Source organism: Bufo gargarizans, chromosome 2 (genome assembly GCF_014858855.1).
Source record: "Bufo gargarizans isolate SCDJY-AF-19 chromosome 2, ASM1485885v1, whole genome shotgun sequence".
NCBI lineage: Eukaryota > Metazoa > Chordata > Amphibia > Anura > Bufonidae > Bufo > Bufo gargarizans.
The window spans coordinates 587,801,913-587,825,346 of NC_058081.1; the positions used below are offsets into that span (position 1 = coordinate 587,801,913).

General features: G+C 47.3%; 1 protein-coding gene across 1 annotated transcript in view; it reads left to right on the top strand.

Annotated features, from left to right (window-relative positions):
* The first annotated feature begins 7,617 nt into the window (after nt 1-7,617).
* MORN1 (MORN repeat containing 1) overlaps nt 7,618-23,434 on the top strand; it is a 436,773-nt gene continuing 420,956 nt past the window's right edge. Inside the window, exon 1 of the mRNA XM_044281850.1 lies at nt 7,618-8,159. Within this exon, the coding sequence (XP_044137785.1) occupies nt 8,087-8,159 (73 nt within the window). The 5' untranslated portion in view covers nt 7,618-8,086. The remainder of the gene's footprint in view (nt 8,160-23,434) is intronic.

The window sequence follows — 23,434 nt, forward strand, 5'->3', positions numbered from 1 at the left end:
TTAGGTGCACAGATATCCAATTTGAATATCCATATCCATGTAGCTTCAGCATTTAATAGTCTACGGTGTCCACCTCTGACTGGCAGAGTCACTTTTTCAGTGCCTCGGACCTCTGCATTGGACCTGGCTGTGACTATTTCTTTGCCTTCAATCTGGCTTTTATTCCCCTCCTATATGCCACAGATTGGAGCTAGGTGCTTGAAAATCTGATCATCTGCAGATCTTACAATGCCTTCTACTTCCTCGATTGGCCTTACGGTTTGTCCTTTTTGGAGCTGCAATTTCAAAGCTGAGGAGTGTACATATCAATAGCAAGCTCCTCCTGCTCCATAACATGCTGCCTGCAGATTACACTGCATTTTTATGGTGACAGGTTCCCTTTAAGGGGTTTGTCTAACCCCCAAGCTCAGTCAGTTATTGCCCGGAATGCATCCAACATAAAATAGCAAACCACTTACCTGTTTACCGTTCAAACTGTTCACCCGCAGCAGAGAACCAAGGGTCTTGGACTTTTCTCTGCACAGATGTGACTATTTTTCTGGGTACATTTAGTGTTTCAGACGCCGGTCTTAATAACCGCTGTATCTGGCCGTCGCCACTTCTAAGTGTAAGGCCCCTATCACATGAGGGAGTTTTCCACGCGGGTGCAATGCGTGAAGAGAACGCATAGCACCTGCACTGAATCCTGACCCATTCATTTAAATGTGTCTGTGTACATGAGCGGTTTTTTTTCACGCATCCGTTCTGCATTGCATGTATTCTGTGTTTTCCACGCAGCCCTGTCCCCACAGAAGTGAATGGGGCTTCAGTAAAAAAACGTATTGTAATCCGGATGCAATGCATTTTTCACTGATGGTTGATAAGAGATGTTGTTTGTAAACCTTCAGTTTTTTTTTTTTTTCACGCGTCAAAACTGATTGCACCCGCACAGAAAAAACTTTAAATAATGAACGCAATCGCAGACAAAACGGACTGAACTTGCTTGATTCACTGAACGCATCCTGAGCCAATCCGTATAGTTTGTGTGGCAGAGGCCTAAGGCGGCTTCCTTGCTGTGTTACATTTAAACCATTTTCTACGCTTATAACAGGCGTAAAAAAAACTGGTTTTGTATCAGGGAGACCAGCACCGGATAATACAAGAAGACTTTTAACACTTATGCAAACAGCAGAACGCTTGGCCAAGCCGACTACGTTCTTGACACTGGACGCCGAGAAGGCGTTTGACCGTGTAAATTGGCCTTATGCCTTCTCGATGTTACGGAAGTTTGGTTTCTCGGGACCAATCTACTCAGCCATCGCTGCATTATACTGCAACCCTTGTGCCAGAGTGTTCACAATTAGCGCCCTGTCCACGAATTTCAAGCTGACTAATGGGACCAGACAAGGGTGCCCACCGTCCCCTTTATTTTTCATTCTCTCCATTGAACCACTAGCAGAATTAATTAGGTGTAACCCCAATATCAAAGGCCTACGAATAGGACCGACAGAACATAAGCTGGCGCTTTTTGCCGACGACATTATAGTAGTCTGCACGGACCCTGAAGTCTCCCTCCGCGGAGTATTTGACCTACTGACATCCTTCGGTCAGGTTTCATACTACGAACTGAACGTTGATAAATCTCAATGCTTGTCCATTAGCATCCCGACTGACCAATTATTACTACTAAAACACCTATTTCCCCTGGATTGGCAACAGGAAATTATTTCCTACCTGGGAATAAAACTAACTCACCCAACATCAAAAACATTCCACTCCAATTTCCCCCTCTCTTAGAAGAAATACAGCAGGACATAAAAAATATGAAGAATCACATGATCTCCTGGTTTGGGAGAGTTGCAGCCTACTAAATGCTGCTTCTGCCCAAACTTCTCTATCTCTTTAGAACCCTGCCTATTCCGGGGACTATGCCATCCCAGGTCATATCCATGAACTGTCTAGCTGACCACATTCCGGGACTCAACATTCAGAGTTGGATCACCCAGGGTATCAGATCAGTGCAAGATCTGATGGACAAGGAGGAACTCCTATCCTTTTCCCATCTGCATGATACTTATCATATTCCCCACAGGGATTTTTACAAATTCCTACAAATCAGATCCTTTCTGAAAAAGATAGAGGACAGGTCCCTACAATTCCCGCAGACAGTCAAAAGATTCCTACACGACAGGTTCCCGAAAAGGGGAGGCATCTCTCTCTTTTATGATCTTCTTAGTCGGGGAAAAGAGTGGCCAAAACCGCCCCTCCCTGAAAGCATGGGAAAAAGACTGTGATCAAACGTTTACTAAAGAACAATGGCATGCAGCCTTCAGAATAGCCACTTCCTCTTTCCGATGTGTGACACGCCCAGAAGCTATTTTCAAAACTAGCTTAAGATGGTACTTTACCCCGAATAGACTGAGGCTGGTTTCACACGGGCGTTGTGGGAAAAGGCGCGATTTTTCCGCGCGAGTGCAAAATATTGTAATGTGTTTTGCACGCGCGTGAGAAAAATCGGCATGTTTGGTACCCAAATCCGAACTTCTTCACAAAAGTTCAGGCTTGGGATCGGTGTTCTGTAGATTGTATTATTTTCCCTTATAAGGCTACTTTCACACCTGCGTTCAGGTGTCCGCTCGTGAACTCCGTTTGAAGGGGCTCACAAGCGGCCCTGAACGCAGCCGTCTGGCCCTAATGCATTCTCAGTGGAGGCGGATCCGCTGAGAATGCATCCGTCAGCCAGCGCTCAGCCTCCGCTCCGCTCAGTGAGCGGACACCTGAACGCTGCAAGCAGCGTTCGGGTGTCCGCCTGGCCGTGCGGAGGCGAGTGGATCCGTTCCGACTTACAATGTAAGTCAATGGGGACGGATCCGCTTGAAGATGACACCATATGTCTCAATCTTCAAGCGGATCCGTCCCCCATTGACTTTCAATGTAAAGTCTGAACGGATCCGCTCAGGCTATTTTCACACTCAGAAAAATTTTCTAAGTTATAATGCAGACGGATCCATTCTGAACGGAGCCACCGTCTGCATTAATATGAACGGATCCGATCGAACGCTAGTGTGAAAGTAGCCTAACATGGTTATAAGGGAAAATAAGAGCATTCTGAATACAGAATGCATAGTACAATAGCGCTGGAGGGGTTAAAAAAATTAATAAAATAATTTAACTCACCTTAATCCACTTGATCGCGTAGCTGGCATCTCTTCTTTCTTCATCTTAGCTGTGTGCAGGAACAGGACCTGTGGTGACGTCACTCCGGTCATCACATGATCTTTTACCATGGTGATGGATCATGTGATGACTGGAGTGACATCACCACAGGTCCTGTTCCTGTACACAGCACAGAAGAAGACAGAAGAGATGCCGGCTGCGCGATCAAGTGGATTAAGGTGAGTTAAAAAAAAATAATAATAATTTTTTAACCCCTCCAGCGCTATTGTACTATACATTCTGTATTCAGAATGCTATTATTTTCCCTTATAACCATGTTATAAGGGAAAATAATAATGATCGGGTCTCCATCCCGATCGTCTCCTAGCAACCGTGCGTGACAATTGCACCGAATCCACACTTGCTTGCGATTTTCACACAGCCCCATTCACTTCTATGGGGCCTGCGTTGCGTGGAAAACGCACAATATAGAACATGCTTCGATTTTCATGCAACGCACAAGTGATGCGTGAAAATCACCGCTAGTGTGCACAGCCCCATAGAAATGAATGGGTCCGGATTGAGTGCGGGTGCAATGCGTTCACCTCACGCATCGCACCCGTGCGGAATACTCGCCCGTGTGAAAGGGGCCTAAACCTGATGTTTCCCACCATCACTCCTGACTGCTGGAGATTATGTGGGCATAGGTGGTCCCTCCTCCATACCCTATGGTCCTGCCCCAAGGTTTCCCACCTTTGGAGTAGTGTGCAGCACTTACTGGCCACCCTCATGCCTAAAATCCCTCCTTTACTGGCCCTTCTGGCCATCAGTATAGACACTACGGACAGCAAATGTAGAACTGTGTTGGCTCATATACTTAATTAACGGTGACCAGGCATTGGAAGGACCCTTCAGGAGGTGATCTCCCTGGTGAATTCCACTGGTATGCACCAGAAAATGTTTCATACTGGCCCTCTATCCCTAAAAAAATTCCAAGCTACATGGTCAGTGTGGATGTCCAGTCAGTGGCATGTGTTGACTTTCTTCCGAAGACACACCCTGAGTAATCAATGATCGTTTGCCCTCCCCTGAAGAAACTGTCAGATTCCGGTTAGGAAGACACCTGATAGCCTTGTGTTCAGTTTGTTTATTCTGTTCTTTGTTCATTTTCATTTTCTTTGACGTTTCACTCTTTCAAATGAACCCCTGGCTGGGTAGAAATGCTCACATATGGTGTAATAGTCACTTGTATTATATGACTTATATCAAGGAGTAATCTGGCTACTTAATGACTGCCGTTGAGGCGCTATTACGCCCTGTATGTGTAATTGTAGCACTATTTCTTAAAAAAAAAATTCAAAAAAAACCAGGCGTAAAAAAATGGTAAATGTGACGAGCCTGCCGGCCCGTCCCCTTCCCGCCCACTTTTAAGAGCAGGGAGAAGTCGCAGATTGCAGTGCAACTAACCATTACGCCACAATCTGCGCCTTAAATACGCCTAATTTCGGGGGTATTTCTATTTGATAAATGACCCCTTTCATGTGCAAATAAATTAGACCAGTCTAAGTGAATATGAACCTGTCATACTGAAAAAGAGGTCAGACTAAATACCAATATGCCCAGTCTTATTCAACGGTTGTGCGACTTTTAATAAATACTCCGCAAAAGCAAGACAGCCAAATGAAATATGCCGGTCTCATTTTACGCCTAAAAACAGGCGAGTGTGATAAATGTGCACCATTGTGCCTGGTTTAAAGGGGTCATCCCCTGGCAAATGATTGGCTGTCATGGTCGGCAGGGGTCCTACTGCTGGGGCCCATGTTCACCATTTCAATAGAGCAGCAGGTACACCATGCAGTGGCGTAGCCAGAAATGACTGTTCCCCACAGCAAATTTTTGAATGGGGCCCCCTCCCCCAGTAATTTTTTTGCAACCCCTTCCTTTCATGCCGCCCCCATTCCTGTGGCTAGTAAAGATCGCTCTCTCAGACCAGGCCTGGCAGATGTTCCATTCGTTTTCTACACTGTCTATACTGCCACTGGATATAATTTCATTGTGTAAGGCTACTTTCACACTAGCGTTCGTCGGTCCGCTCGTGAGCTCCGTTTGAAGGGGCTCACGAGCGGACCCGAACGCAGCCGTCCAGCCCTGATGCAGTCTGAATGGAGCGGATCTGCTCAGACTGCATCAGTCTGGCGGCGTTCAGCCTCCGCTCCGCTCGCCTCCGCACGGACAGGCGGACAGCTGAACGCTGCCTGCAGCGTTCGGGTGTCCGCCTGGCCGTGCGGAGGCGTGCGGATCCATGCGGATCCGTCCAGACTTACAATGTAAGTCAATGGGGACGGATCCGTTTGAAGATGCCACAATGTGGCTCAATCTTCAAGCGGATCCGTCCCCCATTGACTTTACATTGAAAGTCTGGACGGATCCGTCCGAGGCTATTTTCACACTTTTTTTTTGCCATTTTAATGCAGACGGATCCGTTCTGAACGGAGCCTCCGTCTGCATTATTATGAGCGGATCCGTTCAGAACGGATCCGCCCGAATGCTAGTGTGAAAGTAGCCTAATACTGTTGAGGGGGCCCTGACCAAATCTTTTAGTCGTCTTCCTCCTGGATGGGCCCCTTCTGGGTCAGGGCCCCTTTAGCTACGCCCCTGACACTATTCTATTCTATGGGGCTGCCGGAGATAGCTGAGAACAAGCCCTATAGACTGCATATCTGCTAACCCGGGGCCCCGGGTGTCTTCATGATCAGCGGGGGCCCCAGTGGTCACACCCTCAGGGGTCAGATACTTATGTGTATAGATCAGTGGTTCTCAACCTTTCTAAAGCCGTGACCCCTTAATACAGTTCCTCATGTTGTGGTGACCCCCAACCATTACATTTTTTTCCTTGCTACGTCATAACTAATTTTGCTACTGTTATGAATTGTAATGTAAATATCTGATATGCAGGATGTATGCCAGTCTATTACAAGGTGTTAGGTAGTTCTGTAATTGGCGCTGTGTTGTGGGGGATCTGTGGAGGGCGCTGTGTTGTGGGGGATCTGTGGAGGGCGCTGTGTTGTGGGGGATCTGTGGAGGGCGCTGTGTTGTGGGGGATCTGTGGAGGGCGCTGTGTTGTGGGGGATCTGTGGATGGTGCTGTGTTGTGGGGGATCTGTGGAGGACGCTGTTATATGGGGGATCTGTGGAGGACGCTGTTATATGGGGGATCTGTGGAGGGCGCTGTTATGGGGGATCTGTGGAGGGCGCTGTTATATGGGGGATCTGTGGAGGACGCTGTTATATAGGGGATCTGTGGAGGGCGCTGTTATGGGGGATCTGTGGAGGGCGCTGTATTGTGGGGGATCTGTGGAGGGCGCTGTTATGGGGGATCTGTGGAGGGCGCTGTTATATGGGGGATCTGTGGAGGGCGCTGTTATATGGGGGATCTGTGGAGGACGCTGTTATATGGGGGATCTGTGGAGGGCGCTGTTATGGGGGATCTGTGGAGGGCGCTGTTATGGGGGATCTGTGGAGGGCGCTGTTAAGGGGGATCTGTGGAGGGCGCTGTTATGGGGGATCTGTGGAGGGCGCTGTGTTGTGGAAGATCTGTGGAGGACGCTGTTATATAGGGGATCTGTGGAGGGCGCTGTTATGGGGGATCTGTGGAGGGCGCTGTTAAGGGGGATCTGTGAAGGACGCTGTTATGGGGGATCTGTGGAGGGCGCTGTTATGGGGGATCTGTGGAGGGCGCTGTTAAGGGGGATCTGTGGAGGATGCTGTTATGGGGGATCTGTGGAGGACGCTGTTATGGGGGATCTGTGGAGGGCGCTGTTATGGGGGATCTGTGGAGGACACTTATGGGGTGGATCTGTGGAGTACGCTGTTATAGGGGATGTGTGCTATGACACATAGGGCCATGAGGGGGGCCAGCATAAGACATATAGCATCCTATGCTGGTCCCCCTCATGGCCCTATGTGTCCCCTCATGTGTCCTAAACTGCGCACATAACTGTCTTTGCGTGTAAAGTGTGTTACTCCTGTGTGAAACAATCTCTCTCCTATTTGTAGTGTTACATTACCCTACCTCGTGAGATTTCCCTACCTCCTGACTTCCTGTCGCACTGCTAATGACGTGAGGAGGCGTTCCTGAGTTTTGACGATCTGCGCATGCGCAAACCGACAGTTTATGGAAAATCTCAGCGGAGTTCAGCTTTACACCAGGACACTGCGCATGCGCAGGAGAGCCTTAGTAGGGAAATATTACAGCCCAGTGCGCAAGCGCGGCTAACTCCGGCCGGCGCATGCGCAGTGTCCCGGTGTGAAGCTGAACTCCGCTGGGATTTTCCATAAACTGTCGGTTTGCACATGCACAGATCGTCAAAACTGAGGAACGCCTCCTCACATCAATAGCAGTGCGACGGGAAGTCAGGAGGTAGGGAAATCTCACGAAGTAGGGTAATGTAACGCTACAATCGTGCAGCCCTAATAGGAAGCCTCAGGCGACCCCCGGAAAGGGCCGATCGACCCCCAAAGGGGTCGCGACCCCTAGGTTGAGAACAAAAGACACCTTGCTGATGTCCATGCACCTCTATGGCAGCCCTGCTAAGGGCTTCATACAAAACTAGGAGGACCTGTCATGCCGGATGATGGGGGTTCTTGCGGCCATATCCCTACTGATCACATACTGGCAATGCAAAGAGGTAGAGGACGTTTAACCCATTGTGATTTTAAGATTCTCGCGCCTTCATTCATACCCACAATCTACTACAGTCCAGCACTGCAAGAGTTAACAGCATCTGGGTGCGCTTCATCCTAAACAATGCGCATGCGTACCGTTCTCCTACGCTGGCGGACGTGACAGGTGCACGACTTTGATTGGATGAGCGCTGTGACCGTAGCCCCGCCCCTTAGCAACATACCACCTCCCGTTGCGATTGGTTGCCATGTAAACATTTGGACGCAAGATGGCAGCCTCCAGGAAAGTGGCCCGAGCTTCTCAGCACTACTTGGGTGATGTGAAGAAACAGCTCAGACACGGTAAGAAATAACGTGCGGCTAATGGAGCGGGGATTAGTGTGACCGCCAGTAGCGGATCCGGTGGGACCGACTTCGCCTTCATGAATGGTGATTGCTGGCTTTTCGAGGATTCCTGTGCATGGGGCTGAAAAATGTCGCAGGATGTTCAGAAGCAGGTGTCACGCGGGATGCTCTTTTTTTTAATGCAAATATTTTTGGGTGCAAAAGTTTGTGGAAATCACAAAGGGCAGTTCTAATAGAAAATATCATTTTATTATACCTATAAAACCTTTACATTGACTTCACTGGAATGACTGATGGGAAGGTTGGATGCAGCAGATGACGATAATCCAGTCTCCCCTTAAAGGGCTTGTCCACCTTTTAGATATTGATGACCTGTCCTCAGGTTAGGTTATCAATATCAGATTGGTTGGGGTCTGACACGCGGCGCGGGCCCTGATCTGACGTTTACTACAGGCGCCAGAGCTTGGACTGGAAGATGGTGCGTGTATTGGCCGATCCACTCCCATTCATTTCAGTTGTCGGATGTGGATGACCCCAGCAGAGGATAAGTCATCAGTATCTAAAACATGATCAGCAGAAAGATGGCGGCGCCGGCTATCCTATGGAGGGCAGTGCGGTCACAATGAATGCAATTGGGGAAACAGATAGAAGTGATGGGAAAATGGAATGAGCTAAAACAACCACAATTGGTATGAGTTATAATAACTAGTATGAAAAACTTCACGGTGACGCCTCTAAACTCCTACACAATACATGGCAGTGTACTTAACCCCGTAAGGACCCTGAGATTTTCAATTTTTGCGTTTTCGTTTTTCACTCCCCGCCTTCCCATAGGCCTAACTTTTTTAATTTTCCATTCACATAGCCTTAGGAGGGCTTATTTTTTGCGGGAAAAGTTGTACTTTCTAATGGCACCATTAACGGTTGCAAACCATGTAGTAGGGAGCGGAAAGAAAAATTCCAAATAGGGTAGAATTTGGGAAAAAACACAATTCTGATAAAGGTTTTTATTTTTTTTACACTGAACATTAAGCGGTAAAATTGACCTGTTATCTTCATTCTCCAGGTCAGTACGGTTCCAACGATACCACACTTGTGTGTATACACTCACCTAAAGAATTATTAGGAACACCTGTTCTATTTCTCATTAATGCGATTATCTAGTCAACCAATCACATGCAGTTGCTTCAATGCATGTAGGGTTGTGGTCCTGGTCAAGACAATCTCCTGAACTCCAAACTGAATGTCAGAATGGGAAAGAAAGGTGGGCTACAACAGCAGAAGACCCCACCGGGTACCACTCATCTCCACTACAAATAGCAAAAAGAGGCTACATTTTGCACGAGCTCACCAAAATTGGACTGTTGAAGACTGGAAAAATGTTGCCTGGTCTGATGAGTCTCGATTTCTGTTGAGACATTCAAATGGTAGAGTCCGAATTTGGCATAAACAGAATGAGAACATGTATCCATCATGCCTTGTTACCACTGTGCAGGCTGGTGGTGTAATGGTGTGGGGGAAGTTTTCTGGGCACACTTTAGGCCCCTTAGTGCCAATTGGCCATCATTTAAATGCCACGGGCTACCTGAGCATTGTTTCTGACCATGTCCATCCCTTCATGACCACCATGTACCCATCCTCTGATGGCTACTTCCAGCAGGATAATACACCATGTCACAAAGCTCGAATCATTTCAAATTGGTTTCTTGAACATGACAATGAGTTCACTGTACTAAAATGGCCCCCACAGTCACCAGATCTCAACCCAATTGAGCTTCGTGCCCTGGATGCTATCCTATCAATATGGGCCAACATTTCTAAAGAATGCTATCAGCACCTTGTTGAATCAATGCCACGTAGAATTAAGGCAGTTCTGAAGGCAAAAGGGGGTCCAACACCGTATTAGTGTGTGTATGTGTCTATAGATATATATATATATATATATATATATATATATATATATTTGTAAAAACTTTTTATTTTTTTACGTCACCTTGGGTGACAATAACTGGCAATCATTCGATTGCCCACAGTATTTAGTGATGGCTAAATAGCCATCATTGAAGACTTTATTTGCACTATATCAATACAAGGCTGCCACCTAGTGGCCTGTATTGATATATTAATACAGGGTAATGTCGCACTAGAGTGGGGGGAGATCCAGCAGAGGCGCTCCCACTGACAGACAGCACCCAGTCTGATAAAAGTAAGTATAATAAATAAATGGTAGTGGGGTACTCTCTATAAGTAAAGGGATCTTTATTGAATATAGTAATAAAATTGGCAATAGATGTCACAGTAATAGTATAAAAGGTCAGCAGTAATAGGTAGTGATGTTAAACTCAATAGCGTATTAAAACCTAAAACAATAACATCGAGCATAAATATACAGATCCCAATATACAAATAACTTTAAAAAGCAATGAAGTGGGATGTCCGATCATAGAGGTAATAATAATCGTGAAGAGTAGTTGGTCATAGAGATTCGATAATATTATTCGATGCAAGTTTTTTCGATTAAAAAATATTCGGTAATAAGAATTTGCCTGAAAAAATGGAAGAAATAATCGATCTCTGCCGAATAATCAGGATAGACGCCGACTCATGACCAGTTCTCAACACACATTCATTGTAATAACCAAGATTCAAAGCATATATGGAAGTCGGTAGTGTATGAAACAATGGTCCGCCTGCTCATACGGACAGCGGCGTCCCGCTGTATTTGTCTGGAAGGCGATCGCTTCATTTCAAATGGACAAATACAGCGGGACGCCGCTGTCCGTATGAGCAGGCGGACCATTGTTTCATACACTACCGACTTCCATATATGCTTTGAATCTTGGTTATTACAATGAATGTGTGTTGAGAACTGGTCATGAGTCGGCGTCTATCCTGATTATTCGGCAGAGATCGATTATTTCTTCCATTTTTTCAGCAAATTCTTATTACCGAATATTTTTTAATCGAAAAAACTTGCATCGAATAATATTATCGAATCTCTATGACCAACTACTCTTCACGATTATTATTACCTCTATGATCGGACATCCCACTTCATTGCTTTTTAAAGTTATTTGTATATTGGGATCTGTATATTTATGCTCGATGTTATTGTTTTAGGTTTTAATACGCTATTGAGTTTAACATCACTACCTATTACTGCTGACCTTTTATACTATTACTGTGACATCTATTGCCAATTTTATTACTATATTCAATAAAGATCCCTTTACTTATAGAGAGTACCCCACTACCATTTATTTACTGTATTGATATATACATCTAATTGACTCTGAAGCCTGCTTGAAGCTTCGGTCAATTAGCTCAAGGTAACAGGTTCCCCGATCTCAGCCGGGGAAGGCTGTTACCGGACCGGAAGCGCGCGACTTCCTGTTCCTGACTGTGCAGATGTCGTGGTCACATTTGACCACCGCATCTGAAGGGTAAGATGTATGCGATCAGCCTATTTAAAATAGCAGAATCCCCCACGGCTAAGGCTTAAAGGGTTAAAGAGGATCTATCACTGCTCCTGACATGTCTGTCCTAGTAAATACTTGTATTCCCCGTGTAATTTTCTTGGAGTCTATCAGGTACTGTATGCCCCATTACTATACATACTATTACTGTCACCATGTTGTGAGCTCCCAGACATTTGAAAGGGGGTTCTCCAGCTTTTTAAGACCTTTTTGCCCCTCCATTCCCCATCTGACCTGTCCCCACTGTTTGGCTCCGGCTACTTCAGTCCACTGCAGCGTTTGCCATGCTGCCGTCCCTGCTTGTAAACTTCCAGCATGGTTGCAGAGGTCACGAGTGCTGCTGCCGCTGTACCCCCGGGAGAGGGTACTGTTAATGTTCTGATGTATTGCAACCTGCATAGTTTTGTATGGATAGTTTAGGGTTAATAATCCAGACTCTGCCCTTGTAGGTGGCTAGGAGTTGGACTTAGGTCTGCCCCTAGTGTGTGAGTCTAGTGTTAGCTGAGGAAGAGAAGAGCTACATGTGCTGACTCCTCAGAAGACTAGGCCCGAACTCCAGAGAATCACTATCTCTGAGATATCTTCATGTGAGGGAACGAAGAACTAGAAGATCCAGCATCTGCACGGCTGAGCATTGGAGTCAGTCAGTGAGGGGTTGTGCAAGAATAGGGGGGTTTTGTCAACTGTCCCACGTGGCTTCCTGGTGCTGGATCCCCGCTCCTTCTTCTCCAGGCCTGCAATGCTCCTCTGGGCTCCCTTGCTGAAAACATCCGGTTTGACATCGCCACAGCCAATCCCTGTCCGCTGAGATGACCGGATCCCTTTGCGTCACGTGACCATTTGTCGTGACATAAGGGGAGCCGATCACCGCTGCGCCCAGTATTGGCTGCAGCCTCACATTTGGCTCATGTCAATGCCAGAAGTGTTCAAGCAAGGACTGGAGTGCGGCGAGGACAGCGGTGGACCAAAGGAGTCAGAAACGGGTGACGGGGAGCAGATGAGTATGGCTGCATACGGTCATGTTGGAGATTAGTGGGAATGTCAGTCAAGGACAAGCAGGTGACGTGGGGCAATATTCCCAGGAGCACTTGCCCTCAGGGCACTCTACTCTACAGAACATTTGCCTCAAGAATAAAACCGTTTATTTCTTGGCGATAAGAAGGAGGTCCACGGCCAGAAAGGTGTGGTATTAAATGTCTGGAAGTGCACTACATGGCGATAGTAGGGATTTATTGGGCATGTACTACCTGGCAAACTCTGGGCAGTGCCATTCCTCTGTTATTCTTCCTGGAAATGTATGATTGGGCGTTATCATTAGGGGGCGCGTCTACACAGTCTGACGCTGTCTCCCCTGATTGAGTACTGTGAGGCCTCGTTCACATTTCCGCGTCCGTGTCATGTCCATGAAAAAAAAAAGCGTGTTTCATCCGTGAAGATGTCCGTGAAGGATCTGTTGTTGGCAGTGATGGCCAGTTCACCTGCGAACACATGCGGGCTGCCATCTTGACTCGCCCATCCGGCGATGCACAGGTAAGCCCTTACCTGTGGCTGTGCCGCAAGCCGGTCTGAAATCAAATGCGGTCACTGGGAGCAGGCAGTTACGAGAACAGCCGCCGGGGGCCTTCATTGGGCTGTTCTCGGAACTGCCTGCTCCCGGGGACCACATTTGTTTCACACCGGCTCCCGGCACAGGCACAAGTAAGGGCTTACCTGTGCATCGCCGGACTTGTGAGTCAAGATGCAGCCCGCATGTGTTCGCTGGCGAACACTGCGAACTGGCCATTACTGATGGTTCGTCCCTGTCTATCCGTTTTTTCCATCAGTGTGTCATCCGTAATTCACTGACGTTGCTCAGCTGAAAATTAATTTCCAAAGAATCACCTATTAGTCTTCAGTGAAAAACGGACACCACACGGATGTGTGTCAGTAATTTTCACGGACCCATAGACTTCAATGCGGACAGCACACATCAGTGAAAAACGGAAATGCGAACAAGGCCTGAGTGTGTAAATGATAAAATAAAAATGACAGAGAATCCTATGACTATCCAGCAAGTCATGCCCACCCACTTCAGTCAATGACCACATAGGAAATCGGCGGGCATGGTCTGCCACAGCGCCATCGTACTATGTGACCATACCCTTGATGGAGCAAAGTAGGGGAGGCAGTCATCAGGTTTGATCTGGGAAGCCTTACTGATGGCACATTGACCACTTACGGATGGGAACCGGTATCTAAAGAATAAATCCATTATGAAAAGCATATTCCCACTATGTGAAATCTGGGATCTCAGTCGGCCATTGATTCAAAAGGTAAAAGGCATCTACTTAGAGATCAAGCCCCTTTTCCCAGCTCCGAAATTACTATTACTGGACGTCTGCAGTAGTTACAGCTGCATTTATTTCTTTTATGCACTTATATAGCGCTACTATAGTCCACAGCGCAGACATCACATTGTCCCCATTGGAGCTCACAATCTAAAGTCCCTATCAGTATGTATTTGGAGTGTGGGAGGAAACCGGAGAACATACACACTGCATGCAGATGTTGTCCTTGGTCGGATTCGAAACTAGGACCCCAGCGCTGCTAACCACTGAGCCTCCATGCTGCAACTCAATAAATTAGAAAATCATTGAAAAGTGAATTTATTTCAGTAATTCAATTCAAAAAGTGCCCCTCATACATTCTACAGACACATTACACTACACACAGAGTCAGCATTTCTTTCTAATGAAAACCCAAAAGTCAGGATCTCAGAAAATTAGAATATTATATAAGACCAATAAAAAATGATTTTTATACAGAAATGTTGGCCTGCTGAAAAGTCTATGGACTCAATACTTGGTCGGGGCTCCTTCTGCATGAATTACTGCATCAATGCGGCGTGGCGTTGAGGCGATCAGCCTGCGGCACTGCTGAGGTGTTATGGAAGCCCAGGTTGCTTTAATAGCAGCCTTCAGCTCATCTGTATTGTTGGGTCTGGTGCCTCTCATCTTCCTCTAGATTCCCTATAGGCATGCTCAACCTGCGGCCCTCCAGCTGTTGCAAAACTACAACTCCCAGCATGCCCGAACAGCCTACAGCAGGGCATTGTGGGAGTTGTAGTTTTACAACAGCTGAAGGGCCGCAGGTTGAGCATGTCTGGCCTATAGGGTCAGACGAGTTTGCTGGCCAATCAAGCACAATGATACCGGAGGCCGTTCTCGGAACTGCCGGCTCCCGGAGACTGCATTTCATTTCAGACCGGCTCGCGCACAGGTAAGGACTTACCTGTGCCTCGCCAGACTTGTCAGTTAAGATGGCAGATCGCATGTGTTCGCGGGCAAACACGGCGAACTGGCCATCACTGCCCATGACATCAGCTTGGACAATACCTCACAGCAGTGACGTAACGTTCAAGCCAATGGAACGGCTGAAGCCTACGATTGGTTGCAGCAGTCACGGGACCCATCCACTTCCTGGTGCCGCAGGGACTGATCTATTATGGTACATATCCAATTTAGGATTGGAATACGACAGAGATAAATGTGGAAAGTTTTTTTGTTTTGTTTTTTGGAGGTGGGGGAGTTATGTTTTGTTCTTTAAATCCTTATCAACCTTTTCAAAATATATCCTGGACAACCCCTTGAAGTGCACAGGAGGTAGAGCATCCCTGGAGGTATTCTCTACTCTCTCCATGGAACTTTTCACAGCTCCTCCCCTCTGCTCTGAGTGACAGCTGTAGCATCCAACCAGGAGACCACTGCAGATGTCACTCAGCAGAGGGGAGGGGCTTCATAGTGAAGCCCCACCTTGTGTGCACTTGCAGAATCTGGCAGAATAAAACTTCATATTCACACTATACCTGATAATAAAACTTTCACAAAAGGTATGTTTGTCTTGGTCTCCCCAGCCCCTACCTAGTGTTGTCAGCAGTTTAGCATGGTTAATACTGCTGACAGACTTCCTGTAAAGATAATGGTCCAGCTCCAATTCCCTTGCATAGCGGATAATATACACCAGTAATTATCCTTCCATTGTGGTAAAATAGTGTTTGATGCGGTAGGCCTCTTTTACATGTCCGTGATGACATCTGTGATAAGATGGTCAGTGGTTCATCTGTGAAGAATCTGTGTTTGGTCCGCGTTTTTCTCGATACGTATTAACCATATTCCACTGGAAATGAATTTCCAGAGCATCTATCAATGGTCCATGAAAACTACGGACCAAACATGGATGCCACCTGTCTTGTGGCTGTGGTTTTCACAGATCCATAGACAATAATGTGTGCATGGGATCCATTATCACGGACACCGATAGGCCGTGCTTCTGTGATGTGAAAACCCCTGATGTGGGAATACACACATTTAAGTCAATGGATATGTGAGCGGTCGGTGGAGACAGCACACGTCTGCGGCTTCATGCTCACGACCGTGGTTTTGGCCTGCATTTCGTCAGAGCCGCAAAAGATGCGGACATGATATGCTAGCCGTATGTCCGTTCTGCATCCCCGCAAAAAAAAATAAAACATTTTGCAAGCAGTATAGGCAGTTCTAATAGAGGGCATGACTTAGCAATCCGCAAAATGCGGAACGCATGCGGCTGTGTTTTGCGGATGTGCAATTTACGACCGTAAAAAGGGCTATGGGCGCGTGCATGAGGCCTTAGGCAGTAAGAGCTTGATAATCCAGCATCAGAGAGAGCGTGCTCAGATTTTTCTGGACTATTGGTAGGATTCCTACTCCGAAGTCAGATGCCTGTCACAGAGCGGCCATTTGATGTCTGTATTTCGTGACTTCCACACAATGGCACGGATTACTGCAGTTTGTAGATGCAAACGGTTGTGAGTTAATTGCATCCTCAGGGACCGTTAATGCGATTCCTGCCTCCGTCTATTTCGTACCTGTTACTGTGTACAGTTAAAGCCATAGCAACAGATTTCGCCGTAATGGCTATGACCTGGCTCGGAGCAGACTCACCGCAATACTACGTTATTTTTCCTTGTGATAAATGCTGATACTAATACACGCAGGCATTTTACCCTGAAATACGTTTGAAGGCAAGATCTACTTTTCGTGGAATGTTCCCTTTTTTGGAAATTGATACAGTCGTGTTCTTGATAAATTGAATAAAAAACAAACAAACCTGTGTTTCCTGTCAAACATTGTTAGTGATGCAAAGACAGTAGCGTACCTTCAATGGAGGCCGACCACTTCGACTGCTAAGGGCCCGACCTGAAAACACTGCATTTTCATGAGATCAGTGCAAACAGATTATTACAGCTCCCATTTCAGTCAACTGTAACTGCATAAGGCTACTTTCACACTTGCGTTCGGTGCGGATCCGTCTGCATAACAGCTTTTTCAGATCTGAGTTTTCAAGATCGTGAAAACTCAGATCCGACAGTATATTCTAACACAGAGGCGTTCCCATGGTGATGGGGACGCTTCAAGTTAGAATATACTAAGAACTGTGTACATGACTGCCCCCTGCTGCCTGGCAGCACCCGATCTCTTACAGGGGGCTGTGATCCGCACAATTAACCCCTCAGGTGCTGCACCTGAGGGGTTAATTGTGCGGATCACAGCCCCCTGATCGGGTGCTGCCAGGCAGCAGGGGCCAGACCCCCCTCCCTCCCCAGTATTAAAAGCATTAGTGGCCAGTGCGGCCACCCCGCTCCCTCCTTCCCCAGTATTAGCATTGGTGGCCAGTGCGGCCACCCCTCCCTAGTATTAGCATTGGTGGCCAGTGCGGCCACCCCTCCCTAGTATTAGCATTGGTGGCCAGTGCGGCCCCCCCCCTCCCTCCCCAGTATTAAGCATTGGTGGCCAGTGCGGGCCCTCCCCCCAGTATTAGCATTGGTGGCCAGTGCGACCCCCCCCCCCCTCTCCCCAGTATTAAAAGCATTGGTGGCAGTGGCCACAGGCTAACAACTGACCCCCCCCCATCATTGGTGGCAGCGGAGCAGCATTTCCGATCGGAGTCCCAGTTATCGCTGGGGCTCCGATCGGTTACCATGGCAGCCAGGACGCTGCTGCAGTTCTGGCTGCCATGGTTACTTAGCTTATACTTACCTGCGCTGTCTGTGGCCGGCCGGAGCTCCTCCTACTGGTAAGTGACAGGTCTGTGCAATGCGCCGCACAGATCGGGGGAGGGCATGCAAAAATTTGCTGTGAGGCCCTTCGACTTCTAGCTACACCCCTGAGATTTATCAGTGTATTTATGGAAGTTGTCTGGCATGAATACATTGGCAAATATGGTGGTCGGAGTGAGCAACGGTTCCACTTATTGAGATAGAAGTCAATGTCAAGTATGTTCTCATTGAGTGTCAGGAAGCAGAGATCTTGATATTGGAACACAAGGGATACACCTCGTTCCAAATTATTATGCAAATTATATTTTTCTCTGATTTTCCTAAATGGCCTATGCAATGTATTTGTCAAGAATTTACAAAATAAGCGTAGCATTAGCACCAGAACATTTTCTATTACTATGGCATTATTGTACTTTATCTGCTTTGCAGAGTGCTGCCGCATTCTGGTTTTTTTTCTTTGTGTTTCTAGCCATGGCAACGTGCACCTGCACATTGGGATCTGCTGACTGACCCCCTTTTTCTTAGCAGTTTGTACTGGAGTTGTGGCTGACTCCATTTAGTCTTGCACCCCTGACCAGCCTGTCTGCCCCATAGGCTGATTTTAATTAGTGTAAGTATAAGGCCTCCGGCCTTTTGTGTTCAATATACGGAACCATTCATTTCAATGGATCCGCAAGAAAAACGGAAGGTACTCCGTATGCCTTCCGTTTCCATATTTCCATTCTGTTCAAAGATGGCACACGTCCGGACAAGGATAGTACTGTTCTATTAGGGGCTAGATGTTCCGTTACGCAAAAAACGGAATGCACACGGATATCATCCATATTTTTTGTGGATCCGTTTTTTGCAGACTGCAAAATACTGAAAAAGCCATACGGTCGTGTGAAGGAGGCCTAAAGCTGTAGCGTGCTCTTCCTGCACTCACTGGAAGCCTTTTGGCACCAGGTGAGGTATAGAGTGGGCTCAGCATGCATGTTGGTACCTGCATTCCCTGGATTTAATGGAGGCCATTTTGGCACCAAAAATGATAAAAAGCAGAGTGGACCCAGCACTCCCTGAATTTTATGGTGGCCACATAACAGGTAGTATTTAGTGTTAGGTTCCTGTCTTACAGAGATCGCCTTGACGTTTGGCGGACGGGCCCAAATAATTTTGTACAAAATGTATTTGCCAAGAATCTCAAATTTACAAAATAAGCGTAGCATTAGCACCAGAATATTTTCTACTACTATGGCATTATTGCAGAGTGCTGTTGCATTGTGTTTTTTTCTATGCAAATGACAGTCGTTAACCGTTAGAGCGTAAATCAAATTTTATTGATAATAGTGCTTTTTTTTCACAAATTAAAAAAACTCAAAATGCATTGTTCCAAATGATTGTGCACAACAGATTATCAAAAAATGTTATAGGTTGTAAAAAACTGAAAATGGTCATTTGTTGACTTTGCAGCATTCACTGAAATCAAAAGCTATTTCAACGAAAAACATCTTTGGCTACTTTCACACTTGCGGCAGTGTGATCCAGCGGGCAGTTCCGTCGTCGGAACTGCCCGCCGGATCCGCCGATCCGCCGCTGACTGAAAGCATTTGTGAGACGGATCCGGTTGCAGATCCATCCCACAAATGCATTGCAAGGACGGATCCGTCTCTCCTCTTGTCATGCGGACCGACGGATCCGTCTTGTACATTTTTTCTCATTTTTACCGATCTGCGCATGCGCATGCTGGAACGACGGATCCGGTATTCTGAATGCCGGATCCGGCGCTAATACATTCCTATGGGAAAAAATACCGGATCCGGCGTTCAGGCAAGTCTTCAGTTTTTTTCGCCGGAGAGAAAACCGTAACATGCTTTTGCCTGATCAGTCAAAACGACTGAACTGAAGACATCCTGATGCAAACTGAACGGATTACTCTCCATTCAGAATGCATGGGGATAAAACTGATCAGTTCTTTTCCGGTATAGAGCCCCTGTGACGGAACTCTATGGCCTCTTTCACACTTGCGTTGTCCGGATCCGGCGTGTACTCTACTTGCCGGAATTACACACCGGATCCGGAAAAACGCAAGTGTACTGAAAGCATTTGAAGACGGATCCGTCTTCAAAATGCTTTCAGTGTTACTATGGCAGCCAGGACGCTATTAAAGTCCTGGTTGCCATAGTAGTAGTGGGGAGCAGTATACTTACAGTCCGTGCGGCTCCCGGGGCGCTCCAGAGTGACGTCAGAGCGCCCCATGCGCATGGATGACATGCCATGCGATCACGTGATCCATGCGCTTGGGGCGCCCTGACGTCACTCTGGAGCACCCCGGGAGCCGCACGGACGGTAAGTATGCTGCTCCCCGCTACACTTTACCATGGCTGCCAGGACTTTAGCGTCCCGGCAGCCATGGTAACCATTCAGAAAAAGCTAAACGTCGGATCCGGCAATGCGCCGAAACGACGTTTAGCTTAAGGCCGGATCCGGATCAATGCCTTTCAATGAGCATTCATTCCGGATCCGGCCTTGCGGCAAGTCTTCAGGATTTTTGGCCGGAGCAAAAAGCGCAGCATGCTGCGGTATTTTCTCCGGCCAAAAAACGTTCCGTTCCGGAACTGAAGACATCCTGATGCATCCTGAACGGATTTCACTCCATTCAGAATGCATGGGGATAATCCTGATCAGGATTCTTCCGGCATAGAGCCCCGACGACGGAACTCTATGCCGGAAGACAAGAACGCAGGTGTGAAAGAGCCCTAAGCCGGAAAAGAAAAACGCAAGTGTGAAAGTACCCTTAAGAGGCCAAGTTCCATGTTCACACAGGATGTCAGAATAGCCTCCCAGAGCTGCTGTTTTGATGTGGACTGCCTCCCACCCTCATAGATCTTTTGCTTGAGGATGCTCCAAAGGGTTGAGGTTGGTGGCCGCACCGTGAGTTTCTCTCCTTTTATGTCCATAGCAGCCAATGACTCAGGTATTCTTTGCAGCATCAGATGGTGCATTTGCTGTGGAGGGCACGGTTCTTCTTTTTGTACCAGAGAAGAATGTGGTCAGTCAGAAACTCTATATATACTTTGCCGAGGTCATTTTCACACCTTCAGGGATCCTAAAAGGGCCTACCAGCTCTCTGCCCTTACTCCGCCACCTCCTTGCCGATGTCGCAGCCTTGTTGGGACATGGTGGTCATCCACTACTCCATCCATCTGGACCATCCAGGGTTGCACAGTACTCATCAGTAAACAAGACTGTTTGCAAATGGGTCTTCATGTATGTCTGGGCCACTGCAACCGTTTCCGCTTGTGAGCTCTGGTTAATGGTGGCTGAATAGTAGGTTTATGCACAACTGCAAGCCTCTGGGCCAGCCACCTGCTGAAGTCCAGAAAATAACGTGCAGGGTTCCAGCTCCAGTCCAGCATAAAACTTTATCAAATCATGGAAGACGAAAAAAGTTAAATCATAAGCAAGACCTACGCGTTTCGCACACTCTTAATCATGGCAGAATTATGGCTTAATCACATCCTGTGGATAGGTCATCTGTATTTTACTCCTGGAAAACCCTTTTAAAGTCCACCAGTACCACCAGGAAGATACCGGCAAAAGGCACAGACCTATGGAACTGCATTGCTAGTTTATAGTTTAATATAGTGGCAGGAAAAGTGACCTATCATCATTGTGTGAGGCCTATTTCACACTTGCGTTGTGTCTTTCTGGTTTCGAGATCCGGCAGAGGACCTCAAAACTAGAATTAAAGGGCTTATCCAAAACTACTAAATGCGCCCCATCCCCCCATGCCCGGGCCCCTCACAATGAGTATACTTACCTGGCTTCCTGCGCCGCTCCTGGTCCTTGCACTGCCGCTGCTGCTTCTCCCCATGCGTGGATAAAAACATCCGGTATAGGGGGGAGGGGGGGGAGCAGCCAATGGCAGACGGGGACCGGGATAAGCCTCCCTAGCCTCGCAGGTGACACTAGGGAGGCTCTTCCTCGCCGACCATTGGTTGCTCCCCCCCCCCCCCCGACACCGGATATTTTCATCCACGCACGGGGAGAAGCAGCAGCGGCGGTGCTAACGCTAACAAAAAACGGATCTGGCATCATTCATTTTCATGTTGGATCTGGTTTATTCCGTTTCGCAGCTTGCAGCGGTTTTGTGTCAAAAAACGCAACAAAACGGAACGGAATGCATCCTGGTCAGTTTTGTTCCCAGTGACAATGAATGGGGACAAATCCGTTTTGGCCCGGTTTTGAGATCCTCTGCCAGATCTCAAAACCCGGAAAGCCACAACGCAAGTGTGAAACAGGCCTAAGGAAGGCGAGTAATTTGCGGTGCTTTGTTATCGGCGCAGTGCTCTGCCGTGTACCCCGAGCGTGTGATGTAGAACTAAACGATGAGAACATTAAGAGGATTGGGCCAAGCTAAACTTTCTGCAGCAGCTGTCGCACCGTTTCAGCTCCGTCCAAGAGCAATAGTGATGACTCAGGGAGCACGTCGTCCTTTAGTACCTGCTTACAGAGGCTGACTTCATCCCGCATTGTAATGTGCCGCCATCCGATACACCGACCGAAAACAGAGCAGAACCTTTTAAGACAGCGTGATGCAAACAGCCCATCTTTGTCTTGGCAGCCGCTGACATTGACATTTGGTTGGAAACACACTACCCACTGCTTAATATGGAACTAATGTCATTTATGGGAACCGTGCAAGCTGCCCCTTCATGGATTCCTGGCAGTGGGATAACAAAGGAATGTCATCGTCCCGAGGCAGCCGTACTTTATTAACGGACTGGATGTGGTCATTTCATTATTTATACTAAATTGGGTTACCCGGGTTAGTTATCCGATATAACCTCCTACTGGGAGCCGCCCTGCAAGAAATGAATAGCGGTGATGTCATGTTTTGTTAAATGGGACATCCCCAGGATACTGCAGTACTGATGATCTGTCCTGTTGGAAGGGGCTGGGGCACTCCGCGAGCACTGCCGTCTCTTCCTAGGCCTGTGACGTCACATCTAGTGAAGAGCGAAGTGAGTTTCGGATGTTACATCCGAAGTAGCTTCGCTCAAAACTTCGGAATAGTACTGTACGGAGAAAATGTATGGGCTCCGATGAGCCGAAGTTAGTTATTCGCTGAATAGCTTCGGTTTTATAGTGGTTTTCCACTTAAAAAATCAACTACCGAAGTTATTCAACTAAGTCGCGAGCGACTTCGCGAATATCTAACTTTGGCTTATTGGAGCCTATACATTTTCATACTCGGTACAGTATTAATCCTAAGTTTTGAACGAAGAGACTTCAGCTCTAACATCCGAAGCTCGCTTAGCTCATCACTAGTCGCATCCGTCCGTTACATCGCTGTTGTGCGTGCGGCTCCGTCCCATTCAATGAAATGGGAATGAGCCGCAGTACCAAGCATTACCACTATACAATGTATGGCGCTGTGCTTAGTATACAATGAAGAGGTCTCATCCCAATGCCGCTGCCCCTTCAAACAACTGAATGGCAGGGGAGTCAGAAGTAAGACCCCCACCAGTCAAATATTGATGACCTGAACTAAGGTCTATCCCGTTAAAGGGCATGGAACGCAATCCTGGTACTTACCTTTTATTATACTCTATTTATGACTGAGGGCCATTGACCCTTCTGATGTAGGCGAGGAATTTTACTACACTAAGGACTTCAACCCACAGACAAAGGGAATAACTCTGTCTATTGACTTTATATGTTATTTCTAAAGGTAAAAAAAA